At 45.5% G+C, this 17,024-nt stretch overlaps 1 protein-coding gene across 2 annotated transcripts in view; it reads right to left on the reverse strand.

Annotated features, from left to right (window-relative positions):
• Nucleotides 1-10,393: 10,393 nt before the first annotated feature.
• LOC147100289 (uncharacterized) overlaps nt 10,394-17,024 on the reverse strand; it is a 46,670-nt gene continuing 40,039 nt past the window's right edge. For both annotated transcript variants that reach the window (XM_085967841.1, XM_085967840.1), the window contains one exon: nt 10,394-10,773. In XM_085967841.1, coding sequence (XP_085823967.1) covers nt 10,646-10,773 — 128 coding nt within the window. In that variant the 3' untranslated portion in view covers nt 10,394-10,645. The remainder of the gene's footprint in view (nt 10,774-17,024) is intronic.

Genomic DNA, 17,024 nt, shown 5'->3' on the forward strand with positions numbered 1-17,024 from the left:
GAATTCAGTACAATGGGGCATTTGCAACTTTCTCAAGTCCTATGGTCCTCCAACTCCAGCCTCCAAGCATTTCTTCTTTAGCAGAGCTTTCAGCTAAGTCCTACCTATGGAGCTTTCTCCTTAAACTTCTTTGCTATTTTACTTCACCTCCCACCCCACCCACTCCCCCTCCCCACCTCCCCCACCCCCTCCCCACCCCCCAACCCCCTCTCCAACCTCCTCACCCCCTCCCCACCCCACACCTTCCCCACCTCCCCACCCCCCATTCCCACCTCCCCCTTCCCATCCCCTCTCCCTCCCCACCCCATCCCCTCCCCACCCCATCCCCTCTCCCTCCCCACCCCCATCCCCTCCCCACCCCATCCCCTCTCCCTCCCCACCCCCATCCCCTCCCCCTCACCACCCCATCCCCTCCCCCTCCCCACCCCCCATCCCCTCCCACTCCCCATCCCCTCCCCACCCCATCCCCTCTCCCTCCCCACCCCACCCCATCCCCTCACCATCCCCTCCCCATCCCCCATCCCCTCCCCACCAATCCCACCCCCCATCCCCTCACCATCCACCATCCCCTCACCACCCCCCATCCCCTCCCCACCCCCCACCCCCCATCCTCTCCCCACCAATCCCACCCCCCACCTCTAAAAACCTCTTTTCGACAGTGCAGTCGGTCAGCTGTCTTATTTCTACTATGGCTCAGTCTGTCTATCCCTCCTATGTGAAGCACCTTGTGCCATTTTACCAAGTTAAAGGTGCTATACAAATATAAATCATTGTTTTGCTGTAGTTACACACTGGGTAAAAGTTGACTTTTTAACTCCCATCTGGTATAGTGCATGACTTGTGTATGCATCTGGTAAATATAACCAGGGTTGTATGCCCATAATGGAAATGGAACCAACAAGATATATTGTTGAAGGAGGATCAGGATTCAGCTCATCCGCTGCTGAAACCCTCACCCATGCCTTTGTTACCTCTAGACTTGACTATTCCAATGCACTCCTGGCTGGCCTCCCACATTCTACCCTACGTAAACTTGAGGTCATCCAAAACTCGGCTGCCCGTGTCCTAACTCGCACCAAGTCCCGTTCACCCATCACCCCTTTGCTCGCTGACCTGCATTCGCTCCCGGTCCGGCAATTCTTATCCTTGTTTACAAATCCCTCCATGGCCTCACCCCTCCCTATCTCTGTAATCTCCTCCAGCCCCACAACCCTCCGAGATCTCTGCGCTCCTCCAATTCTGGCCTCTTGAGCATCTCCGATTTTAATCACTCCGCCATTGGCGGCCGTGCCTTCAGCTGCCTGGACCCTAAGCTCTGGAATTCCCTCCCTAAACCTCTCCGCCTCTCTAACTCTCTCTCTTCCTTTAAGACACTCCTTCGAACCTCTCTCTTTGACCAAGCTTTTGGTCACCTGCCCCAATATCTCCTTATGTGGCTCAGTGTCAAATTTTGTTTGATAATCGCTCCTGTGAAGCACCTTGGGATGTTTAACTACGTTAAAGGCGCTATATAAATACAGATTGTTGTCGTCATTGTTTAGTAGCAATGATGTGGTAAAGAAAGAAAGTATTTATAAAACACCTTTCACGATCTCAGATTGTCTCAAAACCCTTTGCAGCCAATGAAATACTTTTGAAGTGTAGTCACTGTTGTAATGTCGGTAAATGCGGCAGCCAATTTATGCACAGCAAGCTCCCACAAACAGCAATGAGATAAGTGACCAGATAATCTATTTTGATGGTGTTGGTTAAGGGATAAATATTGGCCAGGACACTGGGGAGAACTCCCCTGCTCTTCTTCGAGTAGTGCTGTGGGATCTTTTACATCCACCTGAGAGAGCAGACGGGGCCTCGGTTTAAAGTCTTGTCTGAAAGACGGCACCTCTGACAGTGCAGCGCTCCCTCGGTATTGCATAGAATCACACAGAAATTACATCTCGGAAATGGACTGTTTGGCCCGACCAGTTCGTGTTGATGATTATCTCCCACACTAGCAGTAGTTCTAATCCAAATGTGCCACCCTGTTTCCATATCCCTTTATTCCCCCTTTCCTTCAACCGCCTATCAAACTGTTCTTAAATGTTGGCATGGTTTCCCCTTCAATCACTAACTCCATTAGTGCATTTCACATCTTCACAACTCTCTGTGTAAAAAGATTTCCCCGGCTCTCTATCCTAAATCTATTGTATTTAATCTTATATCTATGTTTCCTCATGCGAGACCCCTCAATCACTGGAAACAGTCTGTTTCATATGTACTATATTTCCTATCCCTTCCTAATATCAAACAACTCTATCAAATCACCCGTTATCTGCTCTGATCTAACGAAAAGCCCCTTCTGAACCACAAAGACTTGCATTTATATAGCACCTTTCACAACCTCAGGACGTGCTTTACAGCCAATGATAGTACTCTTTAAAGTGTAGTCACTGTTGTAATGCAGCCTTCCATTTCCTAAACATGCAGCTCATTTGCAACGACAGGCATAAGTTCCTACACTGAAGCATCAGCCCAGATTTTTGTGCTTAAGTCCTAGAGCGGGGCTTGAACCCATGACCGTTCATGACTCCGCAGTGAGGGTGCTATCCATTGAGCCACGGGTTGGTGTCAGAGTAATGATGCACTGCTCCATGATACCACTGTAACCATGACCACTGCTTTCTTACCAGATCTACTGTACTATCAGTATCAGTGTCAAATATCAGGTTAAGGACAGGATCGAAGGCAAAAGTATGGACCGAGCTAATCAAACACTCCGGGCTGGATTAAAATTCAGGAGGCGGGTAGGAGGCGGGACTACAACTTTCGGGGTTGTAGTCCCGCCTCCATCGAGTTGTAGCCAACCCGCGCGATTTTGACTTGATTGACCTTGTTGAGCCCGCCCAGCAGGCCAATTAAGGGCCACCCGACAACAAGTGATGTCACAGGTTGAAATTTCATCTATCAAGACCTTTTGACAGATGAAATATCAGCGTTTCACAGCTGTTTGAAGCTGTCAAACACTGACAATCTGTACTCCAGGTTAATTCCTTCCTCTCGGGATGATTTAGAGATCTCTCCGGAACAGAAAGCTGAATGCTGCAATTTTTGACAGCTCGCGGCCATTCTGCTTTCTGTACCGGTGAGATGAGGGACTCCCGAGGCCTGAAGGAAGGAAGGCTGTAAAGGTAAGTAAAACTTCTTTAAACACTTTACACACACCAAACACACTTACCTCTGCATACATGCACCCGTCACTCACCTGAACACCGGACATCTCGACCCCTCCAAGCCCTTCAGCGTGGTTTGGAGCTGTCGGGAATCCCACAATTCAAGAATGAAAATAGGGATTGGGCTAAAAACTGCCTGTTAACAAGCTGTTAACAGGCAGTTAATTGGCACTAATCCCCTTCCCGCCTCGGGTAGGCGGGTCCCAGTGCGGGTCGGGTATCCGCCTCCTTTGAATCTGGCATGGAGGCGGGTTGGGGGCGGGATGGGTTCGTGCCCCCCGATTTCGGGATTTTAACCCCCCCACACGCCTCCAATCCCGACTCTACGGCCCAATGAAAATCCTGCCCTCCATGTTTGTGATTGTTCCTGGGCAGCTGGGACTATTAATGTGCCACCTTTGGAACATAACTGCTTATATTATATTATAACATAATAGCAGGTGTCTCCCTCAGGAGATTAAATAAATTGGATCAAGTAGGTGATTGGCCACATTATACATGATGTGTGGAAGGACTAACCCGATGGGCCAAATGTTAGTGTTGTGCTTTACGTTCTTGAAGTACGCCATTATCCTCAATTATTAAAAAATTTAGCGTCATAACTCTGGGGACATTTGCTCTATTCTACATACGAGTTAAAATTAGTTTATTCAGAAATGTATAATTTTATTCAAAAATGGTTGTGGGGCAAAATTCAGCTCCTTTGCGCCTGGTGTTAGCGCCTCGGGCGGGGGGGTGGGCGCAAAGGGGTTATCTTATTCCTCTTCTAGCGTAAAGTTAAAATGTAAGTACCTGCATTTGTATGAGCGCCGAATTACACTGAAACATCCCAAAATGCTTCACTCAGCGACTGTTGCTAGGCAGATACTCAGATAACTACTTTACAGGCTTTGAAATACGAGTCAATGTAGTTTGCACTCTTCAAAATGGCACTGAAGGGTTAATCAACAATGGTGATGTTTTAAGTTATTTAAATTAAGTCTCAAGTGTACCTCGGGCCTCTGAAGTCGGGGACTTGGCAGTTAATCAAGTGATGGAGTCAGTGGCAGGTCACCAGAACATTGTTTTGGGGAGACTTGTGGTCATTACCAGCTCTGCGGTTGTTATTTCTATCCCGAGAAAAGTAGGAGAGTAATGAGAGCCTCTACCTGCTAATGATCACAAGCCCTGAACAGAGTGATGTCGCTGTTATAATGCGCGTGGCCTTTCTCGCTGTCTCCTCATACTGGCTCGAATTGGTCCTGCTTTCTTGACAGCTACTTTGCAATTGGTTTTCGAACCATCTGCTTCAGACTTCCTTTTTATTTTATTTTATTATTGCCTCGCCAGCTCCACGTGACTGGGTGCACCATCTGCTCATTTGATGTCTTGTCCGATATTTCAGGTTAAATCTGTTATCAGTCCTCAGCTTTTCACCAGAGATCAATCAATGTCTGCGGGGGGGTGGTGCAGGGAAATCTACATCAATTCTTCACAAATTGCTTTATTTGTCTCGCACTATGTGAGGCGCCTTGGGATGTTTTGCTATCTTAAAGGTGGTTTATAAGTGTAACGTGTTGTTGTTCTGAGTGTTTTTCTAAATGTGTGAAAGATCTTCAGTATTCCATTTACAACAGGGGCATCCTGTGAAACACATTCTGGGGCCATGTCAGGCCACTAAGCGAGAGATAACTCCAATTACATTCATAGTTTCACTTCAGTGAGTTACCAACTCCCTTCCCGAGGCAGCTTCAAAAACCAAATTGAAATATTATAAACAAATAGAACAACGGATGCTCTGGAATTTGTATCTGTGACATGCTCAATACATTGAAAGGAAATTCTGAAGGACTGGCTGTCACAGCAGGCTGTCCTTTCACTGCTTGGTAGGTTTACCAACACTCCAGATGTAATATCTCCAAGTTTGCAGACGAAACAAAACTGGGTAGGCATGTGTGCTGTGAGGAGGATGCCGAGAAACTCCAGTATGATTTGGACAGGTTGGGTGATTGGGCAGATGCATGGCAGATGCAGTATAATGTGGATAAATGCGAGGTTATCCACTTTGGTGGCAAAAACAGGAAGACATTATTATCTGAACGGCAATAGATTGGGAGAAGGGGAAGTGCAACGAGACCTGGGTGTCCTTGTGCACCAGTTGCTAAAGGTAAGCATGCAGGTGCAGCAGGCGGTTAAGAAGGCAAATGGTATGTTGGCCTTCGTAGCGAGAGGGTTTGAGTACAGGAACAAGGATGTCTTGCTGCAGTTGTACAGGGCCTTGGTGAGACCACACCTTGAGTATTGTGTGTAGTTTTGGTAACCTTATCTGAGGAAGGATGTTCTTGCCATCGAGGGAGTGCAGCGAAGATTCACCAGGCTGATACCTGGGATGGCAGGAATGACGTATGAAGAGAGATTGGGTCAATTGGGCTTATACTCGCTGGAGTTTAGAAGAATGAGAGGGGATCTCATTGAAACTTATAAAATTCTAACAGGACTAGACAGACTAGATGCAGGAAGGATGTTCCCGATGTTCGGGGAGTTCAGAACCAGGGGTCACAGTCTAAAGATAAGGGGTAAGCCATTTAGGACAGAGATGAGGAGGAATTTCTTCACCCAGAGAGGGGTGAACCTATGGAATTCTCTACCACAGAAGGCAGTTGAGGCCAATTCATTAAATATATTCAAGAAGGAGTTAGATATATTTCTTAAGGCTAAAGGGATCAAGGGATATGGGGAGAAGGCAGGGACAGGGTACTGAGTTTGGATGATCAGCCATGGTCTCATTGAATGGCGGAGCAGGCTCGAGGGGCCGAATGGCCTACTCCTGCTCCTATCTTCTATGTTTCTATGTCCAGGATTGCCCTGGAGTCTCCAGGAATTAATGGCAACCTGGGAGAAAAATCATTGGGGCAATAAAAAGATTGTGTTTTTTTTTAATTTTCTTTGAATACTTTTTGTGGGATGGGTTAAAAAGGGCTTTTTGACTGACAGCCAGGACTCATCCAGTCGAGTAATGAAGATTCTATTCGGTTTCCAATCAGTGCGGCACCGTGAGGATGGACGTGTTGGGCGACCAATGGCGGGAGTGTGGGAGGGCGGGGCAGTGGGAGGCACGATGACCCTTCCAGGAATATGGCAAACCAGAGATGGCAACACTACCACTTGGAATTGGGTTCAAATCTTCACCTTTCTCAGCTGAAAGCTTCAGGCTGTAAGTTTCCCCTGTGAACTAAGTTTGGGAACTGGCCCGAAGCACAAGATTGGCACTAAGTGGGAATCTGACTCAGAGAAGCCACAAAGATGTGGGGAAATGGAGATGTGATGCTGGCGCAGTGGGACTGCTCTTCTAAGGTTGCGGAGCACAGAGAGAGCTTAACCTTGCATCTAATGTGGGAGTGCTTGCTGCCAACACTGGGTCCCAGTACTAACATCCCTCGCCAGAGTCCAAAGCCACAAGGGTGGTGCTGGAGTGAGGATGGTCTCATTATCCTAATACATATTTCTCGTTTAAAAGGAATCTATGCAAAGCCCAGTCTAAAAGTTGCAGTGTTGTGATTGTGGTGCTTGAGGAGCTGAGGTTGCTAGGAGCGGGAATTCGTGGGAGTCGCAACACGGTGGCAGAGCAGTGTGCTGATTGCCAAAGTATTGTGGCAGCTGAGCTGATGTGATACATCACTCATTTGATGTTGTTGTTCAGCAACAGCTTCTGAACATTGTCAGGTAATAATAGCTCTCCGGACAAATGTGTACTTACTACTTGGTTTCATTATGAAGCCAAAGAGAAGTGTCTGTTCTGTTCTGAGAGATTGTGACCTCAATCCCTCACCAATGTGGTTAAATGGGATGGGAGTCATTTTGGGCTTGTTGCAGACCATAATCAGTCTTACCGAGAGGTCTGACTATGAGGAAGAGAGATAGGATTCTCTAATTGGAAGGAATGGTGGGTGCGGGGGGGGAGGGGGAGGTAACTAAAAGGATTACGTGGCCGATTTTATGGGAGCTTTTCGATTAGCAGGCAGGCTGGTTGCATGCATCAGGAAATGGCGGATGTGCTGCCAACGATTGTGCATCCGTTAATGAATAGGAAAATCGTGTGCGGAGATTCCTTGATCTGCACAGGCAAAGGGGCAAGGCTCCCCACCTGTGTTGAGCGCCCTTATATATTTGATGCTGTGTTCTGAGGGCATGAGGTATTAACCCTTTAGGCTCTCTGCCAATCCCCTGATTAAATTCTAATATGGTCTGCTCCTCTTAATTCACTTAATTCAAATGATACCAATGACATGAATCTTGTCATTCATGGGAAATGATTATGAAATAATACTGGGCGGCCTGCTGGTGGCGCTGTCCAGGGAGAGTATAAATACTCAGGCATGGGCCCAGCTTGCTCAGGACATTTTTTAACAGGAACTAGTGAAGGACACAACTAGATCTCCATGTTGAAAAACAGTTGATTAAAGCTTTGTTTAATACTCAGACCAAGTGCCTAGTAGTTTTCTTACGTCAACCATCACTCAATTTTGTTTTTGCACTAACTCCCCACTTTACTGTGTTATTTACGTTCCTGAATTCAAATTATTGAATAGTTCAACTATTTTTGGTGCACAAGTAAAACACAACTTCATATGTGGTAAACATTAAAAAGGGGGAATTTAAAGTGCGGTAAATGGTGGGATCCATTGAAAATGGAGAGCTTCTGCCTGAACCGTTAAGATGGTTCAGTGTATGAATAGGAGATCTGCCATGGCTGAGGTGACTATACATCAAAAATATACAGCAATGTAACTCAAGAGAATTTGACCCCCAAACAAATTGGATTAACAATAGTTTGATGCTTCTGCTGTTTTATTTGAATGATGTGACATCTGGACTCCAAGGAATAAATTGTGGAGAGATTACACAAACTAGGGTTGTCTTCCCTGGAATTTAGAAGGTTAAGGGGTGATTTGATCGAAATTTTCAAGATATTAAGGGCAACTGATAGGGTAGATAGAGAGAAAGTATTTCCGCTGGTTGGGGAGTCTAGGACTAGGGGGCATAGCCTAAAAATTAGAGCCAGACCTTTCAGGAGTGAAGTTAGGAAACACTTCTACACACAAAGGGTGGTAGAAGTTTGGAACTCTCTTCTGCAAACGGCAATTGATGTTAGATCAATTGTTAATTTTAAATCTGAGTTTGATAGATATTTGTTAACCAGACGTATTAAGGGATATGGGCCAAAGGCAGGTATGCAGAGTTATGTTGCAGATCAGCCATGATCTCATTGAATTGCGGAACAGGCTCGAGAGGCTCAATGGCCTCCTCCTGTTCCCATGATATCAGAAAGGAAAGTAAGAGGTGGTTTACTTGCTATCTTTCATCAGCAGCCCACCTGAAAAGGAGACTGATAAAATGAACAACATTGGTCACACTTCTGTTTAGGTATAATATACATGGAGCATTAACCGCCTCCTCCCAATGTACTTGTTTTCACTTTTGTGAAAATGATTATTAGGAGCAGTTCTTCCTATGAGTGAGTCACACACGGGAGTACTTTTGATATAATGTCCTGTGCAAGGAAGGAGCACTTATATCGCACTTCTCACATCCTCAGTACATCCCGAAGTGCTTTACAGCCAATGAATTCTTTCCGAGGTGTAGTCAATGCTTTTGTAGGTAAATGTGGCAGTTAATTTGCGAACAACAATAACATGGACGACCGGTTCGTCTGCTTATGGTTGAAAACAGCAAGACAAGGCCACTGCTCTTCTTTGCATTGGTACCCTGGGATCTTTTACATGCACCCGAGATGTCCTTGGTTTAATAACTCATCCAAAAGACGGCACCTCCCAGAAAACACTGAAGTGTCAGCCTAAATTGTGTGTAGCCCCCAATTTGGAGTGATCTGCAAATGTTGATATTGTTCCCTCATTCCTAAGTCCAGACCATTAACAGGTATATATTGTATATCACTCACCCCATTTTGTCAGTCGGAGAAACTCCCTTTGATCTTTTCCTTTGTTGCCCACACTCCAAACATGTCTCTTCATGTGGCTACATTCCCTTTAATTCTACGTGTCATTAACTTTGCCAGAAGTCTTTCATGTGGTACTTCATCAAATGTTTTTTTTAATCCAGTAATTTCATTCCATATTATACACATCAGTAATGTACAACAACTGAAGACTGACCTATAACTTCTTGACTTATCACTATCTGCTTTTTCAAATTTGCCATCATATTTGCCACCCTCCAGCACATTGTCGACCTTAAGTTTGATTAACTTTTTTAGTCCCAGATAATAACCTCCACTGACCATTCTACAAACTCCTGGCAACTCCACCATCTCAATATCCAACTCGTGCATGAAACTTGAGGGAAAGTTTTCATTCAGTATCTGCCATTTCCTTGCTCTTCACTACCAACTTCTTACCCCTTCTTTGACTACATTTGTCCTAGTTTTCACTTTTTCTTACATGCCCTATAATTTGCTTTTTTTCCCCAGTCATATACCCTTGTCCCCATTTTTATTTTTTTCCATTTTCTGTTCTTACACTATTGTGATCACTGCTTCCCAAATGTTCCTCTACTTTCAGATCATCGAGTTGAGTTGTATCTTATGTCAGGTACTTTCAGCCACCAGTGTTAACATCAAGCACACCAAGACCTGGTGCAGCCTGAATTAGACAGGGAATGCACCAATAATGGTCCAAGACCCATAGCCTCAGAACAAAAACCTGCCACTGCACCAATGTAACTTTTCCATTTCCTGCATCAGCCATCCTAATGGCATCTGCGTAACACCTACTAATTTGGGCTACTTAATTTTGTACTGTGGACTCGTGTTCAAAAGGAACTGGGTTCAGACCTGACACATTCATTTCACAAAGGACAATTACAGCCATTTGGTCGAGGAAGCTTTCAACCCTTGACACTGGGCAGAAATGAAGCCCAGCTCATGACATTGACTGTACCTCCACTCAATGTTCCCACTAAGTCATCTTTGTTGTGCGCGACCGGATTATTTCAATGTGCGGTCCCTTTAAATTTCTGCAGTATTTCAAATGGAGAAGCTTGTGAGCGGCCTGCGTGGGACCTTGCAGAGTACTGCAGGGCTGCGCACGCACGCAGCTTAGAGGGAGCATTGCCTTCACTTTGCACCCTGTCTACAACCAGTGTCTGGTGCATGTTAAACCTTCAAGTAGCTGCAAGTGTTACCCCCAAACATTTCTCCTGGTCTTTATTAAAAACAGTGGAATAGTACATATCAACAAGTTACAGACAAGGAGATGCTTACCTTATAAGGATGAACATTGATTAACATCTACTTTTTTGTTTGAGGCCTGTGGTATCTAACAACAGAACCATCATCGGTTGATTGCTAATTTTAATCTCCCAGCACTTGGCACTACATTACAAGGGAATGCAACCATTACACGTTATAGCGAAGCCCTCATCAAGACACATCACGTCCTTTACAGGTTCCTTTCATGTTTTTTGCGTTGCTGGTACCTCCTATACTGCGACTGAATGGTTACAGCTGCTCTCTCAGTGTTGGGTGCTGTGATACTGTTCTCTTCTTCAGACAAAGAATGTGGAGTACCTAAAGACACAAAATTAAAATATCACTTTTAAAAAAAAACACTGATATTCATTGATCAGGCCTTTCAATTTAATTTTTAAATTTAAACAGTTGAGCATTCAAATGCAAAATACTGCGGACGCTGGAAATCTGAAATAAAAGCAGAAAATGCTGGAAACACTCGGCAGGTCAGGCAGCATCCGTGGAGAGAGGAACATGGATGACCTTTCATCAGAACTTGAAGAAGTTAGAGATTTTGCAGTTTTTAAAGCAAGTAGAGGTAGGGAAACATCAGGTTTCCCAGGAGGACCTCTACCACCTAGAAGGACAAGGGCAGCAGGCGCATGGGAACACCACCACCGCCAAGATCCCCTCCAAGTCGCATACCAACCTAACTTGGAAATATATCACCGTTCCTTCATCGTTGCTGGGTCAAAATCTTGGAACTCCCTCCCTAACAGCACTGTGGGAGCACCTTCACCAAATGGATTGCAGCTGTTCAAGAAGGCGGCTCACCACCACCTTCTCAAGGGAACATAGGAACAGGTGGAGGCCATTTAGCCCCTCGAGATGGCTGCAACCTAACTCCATGGACAAGCCCTGCGAATACACAGGATCTGCTCAGACGAGGAGGAACGCGATGGACACCTACAGACACTGAAAGACGCCCTTGTAAGAACGGGATATGACGCTCGACTTGTTGATCGACAGTTCCGACGGGCCACCGCGAAAAATCGCATAGACCTCCTCAGAAGACAAACACGGGACACAACCAACAGAGTACCCTTCGTCATCCAGTACTTCCCCGGAGCAGAGAAACTACGCCATGTTCTTCGCAGCCTTCAACATGTCATCGATGACGATGAACACCTCGCTAAGGCCATCCCCACGCCTCCACTACTCGCTTTCAAACAGCCGCCTAACCTCAAACAGACCATCGTTCGCAGCAAATTACCCAGCTTTCAGGAGAACAGCGACCACGACACCACACAACCCTGCCACAGCAACCTCTGCAAGACATGCCAGATCATCAACACAGATACCATCATCACACGTGAGGACACCACCCACCAGGTACATGGTACATACTCATGTGACTCGGCCAACGTTGTCTACCTCATACGTTGCAGGAAAGGATGCCCCGGAGCATGGTACATCGGCGAGACCATGCAGACACTGCGACAACGGATGAACGGACACCGCGCAACAATCACCAGGCAGGAGTGTTCCCTCCCAGTCGGGGAACACTTCAGCAGTCAAGGACATTCAGCCTCCGATCTTCGGGTAAGCATTCTCCAAGGCGGCCTTCGAGACACATGACAATGCAAAATCGTTGAGCAGAAACTGATAGCCAAGTTCCGCACCCGTGAGGACGGCCTCAACCGAGATCTTGGGTTCATGTCACGCTACATGTAACCCCACCTGACGCAGGGTCATCCAGACTCGAGTCGACATTGGCTTGTTCTCTCTACACAGATGCGGCCGGACCTGCTGTGATTTCCAGCAAAAAAAAAGTTTTTTGTCTGTTTTTTTGTTTTTCATACAGACCCCAGCATCTGCAATATTTGACCCCTTGTGACCCCACCTCATTGTTCTTTGATGTAATGTTTTCCTGACTGACCTGTTTGGACACCATTCACACCTTTGATTGCTGTGATTATCTCTCTGCCAAGGTATGATAAATGGCAGTTGGAAACATTACCTGTAAACATCTGACATTATTCTCTGACTATATAAGCTGTGTCTTTATGCATTTCTCCACTTCACCTGACGAAGGAGCAGCGCTCCGAAAGCTTGTGATTTCAAATAAAGCTATTGGACTATAACCTGGTGTTGTGTGACTTCTTACATAACTCCATATACCCATCTTTGGCTCATATCCCTTAATACCTTTAGTTAACAAAAATCCATCAATCTCCGATTTAAAATTAACAATTGATCTAGCATCAATTGCCGTTTGCGGAAGAGAGTTCCAAACTCCTACCACCCTTTGTGTGTAGAAGTGTTTCCTAATTTCACTCCTGAAAGGTCTGGCTCTAATTTTTAGACTATGCCCCCTAGTCCTAGACTCCCCAACCAGCGGAAATAGTTTCTCTCTATCTACCCTATCTGTTCCCCTTAATATCCTGAAAACTTCGATCAGATCACCCCTTAACCTTCTAAATTAGGGATGGGTAATAAATGCTGGCCTTGCTAGAGACACCCACATCCCGTGAATGAATAAAAAAAGTGTTTTTTTACCTTTTTATTTTAGTACATACTACACCCCAGTCAATCTTTCTCCCTCTCTTGCATTAAATCTCAAATTGGGCACAGGAGGTTGTGATTAAAAATACCATTTATTCACCAGAGAAAGTGGTTTCATTCAGGCCAGGCCAGTTCTACAGATATTGACCTGTAACATCAGACTCAAGGGTGGGTTTTTAAAGTGAGGACCAAAAGCATTAAGAAAAGTTTAAAATAACTTTTCCTTTTTCAACCAAGCATCTCTGCAATGGCACTTACAGTTATGAAAGAACTCTTGCTTATAATAACAGGTCTAAATTCAAGACTTTTCAACTAAAGTCCCACCCCTTACTTGAATAATAGCACAGTCCTCCCTTCTTTAAATTAACTCTTTGGGGGCAATTTTCTCAGCCCCAAGGAGGCAGGTATGGAGGCGTGACTGCCGGGAAAATGGCAGGATTTGGGGGCAGGTGGCAAACCCACCCCCAACCTGCCTCCATGCCATCTTCCCAGGAGGCAGGTTGCAGTCTCCTTGGAGGCGGGAAGGGATTAAAGCCTATTAACTGCCTGTTAACAGGCAGAAAATAAGGTTATCCCGTTTTTGCCCTCACAAGTGCGGGCTTCCCGACGGCACCAAAACCCACCAGCTCAGCGAGGCGACTCCTGGGTCTGCGGGGGTCGGGGGGGGGGAGGGTGCAAGTGTGGTGTGAAGGTAAGTGATGGGTGCAAGTGTGGAGAGGTGAGTGTCTGAGGTAAGTCCTAAGTGTTTTTCAAAGTGTACTTACCTTTGTTTCTTCCTGCAGGCTTCAGTCGGTTTCTATACGGAGAGTCTCGCAACTCCGTGTTGCAGATGAGAGATGTACATTGCATTCTCAGATGCAACAAATATCTCAATTCTGTAAAAGAAAGAAGGTTGATGATGTCTTGTATGCAAGACCTCGTCAAACTGCAGAGAATGTCACTGTTTGACAGCTTCACACAGCTGTCAAACGATGACAATTCATTTGTCAAAATTTTTTTGACAGACGACAGGTCATACGCTGACGTGCTCTGCAACCGGCTTTCCTTTAATTGGCCTGCTAAGCCCGCTGGGCAGGCTTAACAAGGTCAATCAAGGGAAAATAGCGCGGGTTGGTCAAAAGTTGATGGAGGCGGGATAAAAACCCGACAAGTGGGAGTCCCGCCTCCAAAAGCTCCCCATTGAGAAAATCACCCCCTTTGTTTCTGTTTTTGTGTTCTCACTCTGACACTAATAAACAAGAGATTCATCCTCCCCCAACTACTCGGAACACATTACAAACTCAACAAGCAGTGCAAAATATCTAATGCAACGTTTCACTAGTCACGCTGGTCCTTTCAGAGCCCTCATTATATTACTATTGATTACACAACTGCAAAATTACAACCATGGTTTGTATAGGAGCTGGTTGGTGAGGTTTCTAAATTGTGGTGTTGGCCAAGTCACAGCACTGGTTTCAGGTCCTTAAAAAATGCTACATGAAGGTCCAAAAAGCTCTTACCAATCTAAAGTTTTAATTGGAAGTTTACAACAGGACAAATTGACCCGGTCTGACTTCAGGAATGGGAAAAGTAGCTGGGAACTCCATGTTTGACTCAGTTATCTCATTGAAACGTATAAGATTCTGAGGGGGATTGACAGGGTAGTTGCTGAGAGAACAACAGAAAACGCTGGAAAAACTCAGCAGGCCAGGCAGCATCCATGGAGAGAGAAACAGAGTTAACTGGCCAGTTCTGACGAAAGTTCTTCGACCTGAAACATTAACTCTGTTTCTCTCTCCACGGATGTTGCCTGGCCTGCTGAGTTTTTCCAGCGTTTTCTGTTGTTATTTCAGATTTCCAGCATCCACAGTATTTTGCTATCGTATTCATTGCTGAGAGGATGTTTTGCCTGGCCGGAGAGTCTAGAGCTAGAGGTCATAGTCTCAGGATAAGGGGTCGGCCATTTAAGACTGAGATGAGGAGGAATTTCTTCACTCAGTGGATTGTGAATCTTTGGGATTCTCTAACCGAAGGGCTGTGGAGGCTCAGTCGTTGAGTATATTCAAGGCTGAGATCAATAGATTTTTGGACTCTAGGGGAATCGAGGGATATGGAGATTGGGCGGGAAAGTGGAGTTGAGGTTGAAGATTAGCCATGATCTTATTGAATGGCCTACTCCTGCTCCTAATTCTTATGTTCTTATGTTAATCCAGATTTCACTGTCAGAACCCAACTCCCGGACACCCCTGACAGATCTGCAGTCCCTCCTATGACTGCTATACAAGAAACTCAGTCCAAGCGCAGAGTCAGGATATATTAATGTGGATTTAGGGAATGTCATCTTCATCAAGAAGTACGAACACAGGGTTTTGTTTGGAACCATTACTGTGTGAATAAATTCAGGGACATTCCTGAAATTTCAGGGCTGTTTGGGACCTCCTACTGTACCAGTAAAAAATTATTCTCAGTTCCAAGTCTCTTTTGGTCAGTTTGGGTTCTAAATAAGGAAGCTAAAATCTCACAGAGAAAGAGCGCACGTGGCCACATGCAATTCAATCGAACCGGGAATATCCAAAGTGGTTTAAACATTTCAGCTGTGCCCACGTCGTTTTCCTCCACAACACTCTCCTTTGAAGCACTGAGATGGTGATGGCCGCTTATTCTAAAGAGACTTTCTGGAATCTGTTCTTCTGTCAGTAATAGTGTGTGGGTAAGGGGAGCGAGAGACAGAGGGGCAGGGAAGGGGCCAAGAGCTGCCGTTTCTGAGCTCATCGTGTTTTCTGGGAAGGTGTAATGCAAGGTGGGAGGGAGACAACTCACTCAGTCCTCAGAAACTTAACTGGACCAGCCACATAAATACTGCGGCAACAAGAGCAGGTCGGAGGCTGGGTATTTTGTGGCGAGTGTCTCACCTCCTGACTCCCCAAAGCCTTTTCACCATCTACAAGGCACAAGTCAGGAGTGTGATGGAATACCCTCCACTTGCCTGGATGAGTGCAGCTCCAACAACACTCAAGAAGCTTGGCACCATCCAAGACAAAGCAGCCCGCTTGATTGGCATCCCATCACCATCATAAACACTCACTCACTCCACCACCGGCGTACCGTGGCTACAGTGTGTACCATCTACAAGATGCACTGCAGCAACCCACCAAGGCTTCTTCGGCAGCACCTCCCAAACCCGCGACCTCTTCCACCTAGAAGGACAAGGGCAGCACCTCCAAGTTCCCCTCCAAGTCACACATCATCCTGACTTAGAAGTATATCGCCGATCCTTCATCGTTGTTGGGTCAAAATCCTGGAACTCCCTCCCTCCGTGGGAGCACCTTCACCACACGGACTGTAGCGGTTCAAGAAGGCGGCTCACCACCACCTTCTCCAGGGCAATTAGGGATGGGCAATAAATGCTGGCCTTACCAGTGACGTCCACATCCCATAAAAACAAATTTTTAAAAAATGTTTTTTTAAGGTCCACAGTCAACTGGATTCCGCTACATCAACAGTGAAACAAGATGCAGGGAGAGTTAATGTTGAAAACCTTCCAGAACCTACCACATCCTGGATGCCTGTTTAAGTGTTGAGACTGTTTAGAAGACATTCACTGCAACCTTTTGTTGAAGAACTATGATTTTGTTTTGTCACACAGTAGCAGTTCCAGAATCAATCAGCAAAATAGATGTCCTCAGAACAGCAGTTTATAAATTACTACCAAATGTTTCTCCTTTAATACTCAATCTGTATGTTTCACTCATACCCGCCAGCGCTAATTTTCTAAAATGCGTTCCTTGCCACGAAATAAAAAATGTAATATAGGTCCCCGAGGTGGAATTGCATTTCCAAAACCCATCCTTTTACAGTAATGAGCTTCTAATTCTATCATTTAAAAAGCCAGGATATCTTGCATTGCCCTATATAACCACGGATTTCAAACCTATTAATGCTGTATCACATCAAAAATAATGTAATATCCACAACTAAGGAATCCACATCAATACCACTTATTGCTTCTAATAGTCAAAACAATCACAATAAATTAATTTTAATAT

The sequence above is a fragment of the Somniosus microcephalus genome, chromosome 26 (genome assembly GCF_052327205.1).
Source record: "Somniosus microcephalus isolate GS21.2 chromosome 26, FLI_Smic_1.0, whole genome shotgun sequence".
Lineage (NCBI taxonomy): Eukaryota > Metazoa > Chordata > Chondrichthyes > Squaliformes > Somniosidae > Somniosus > Somniosus microcephalus.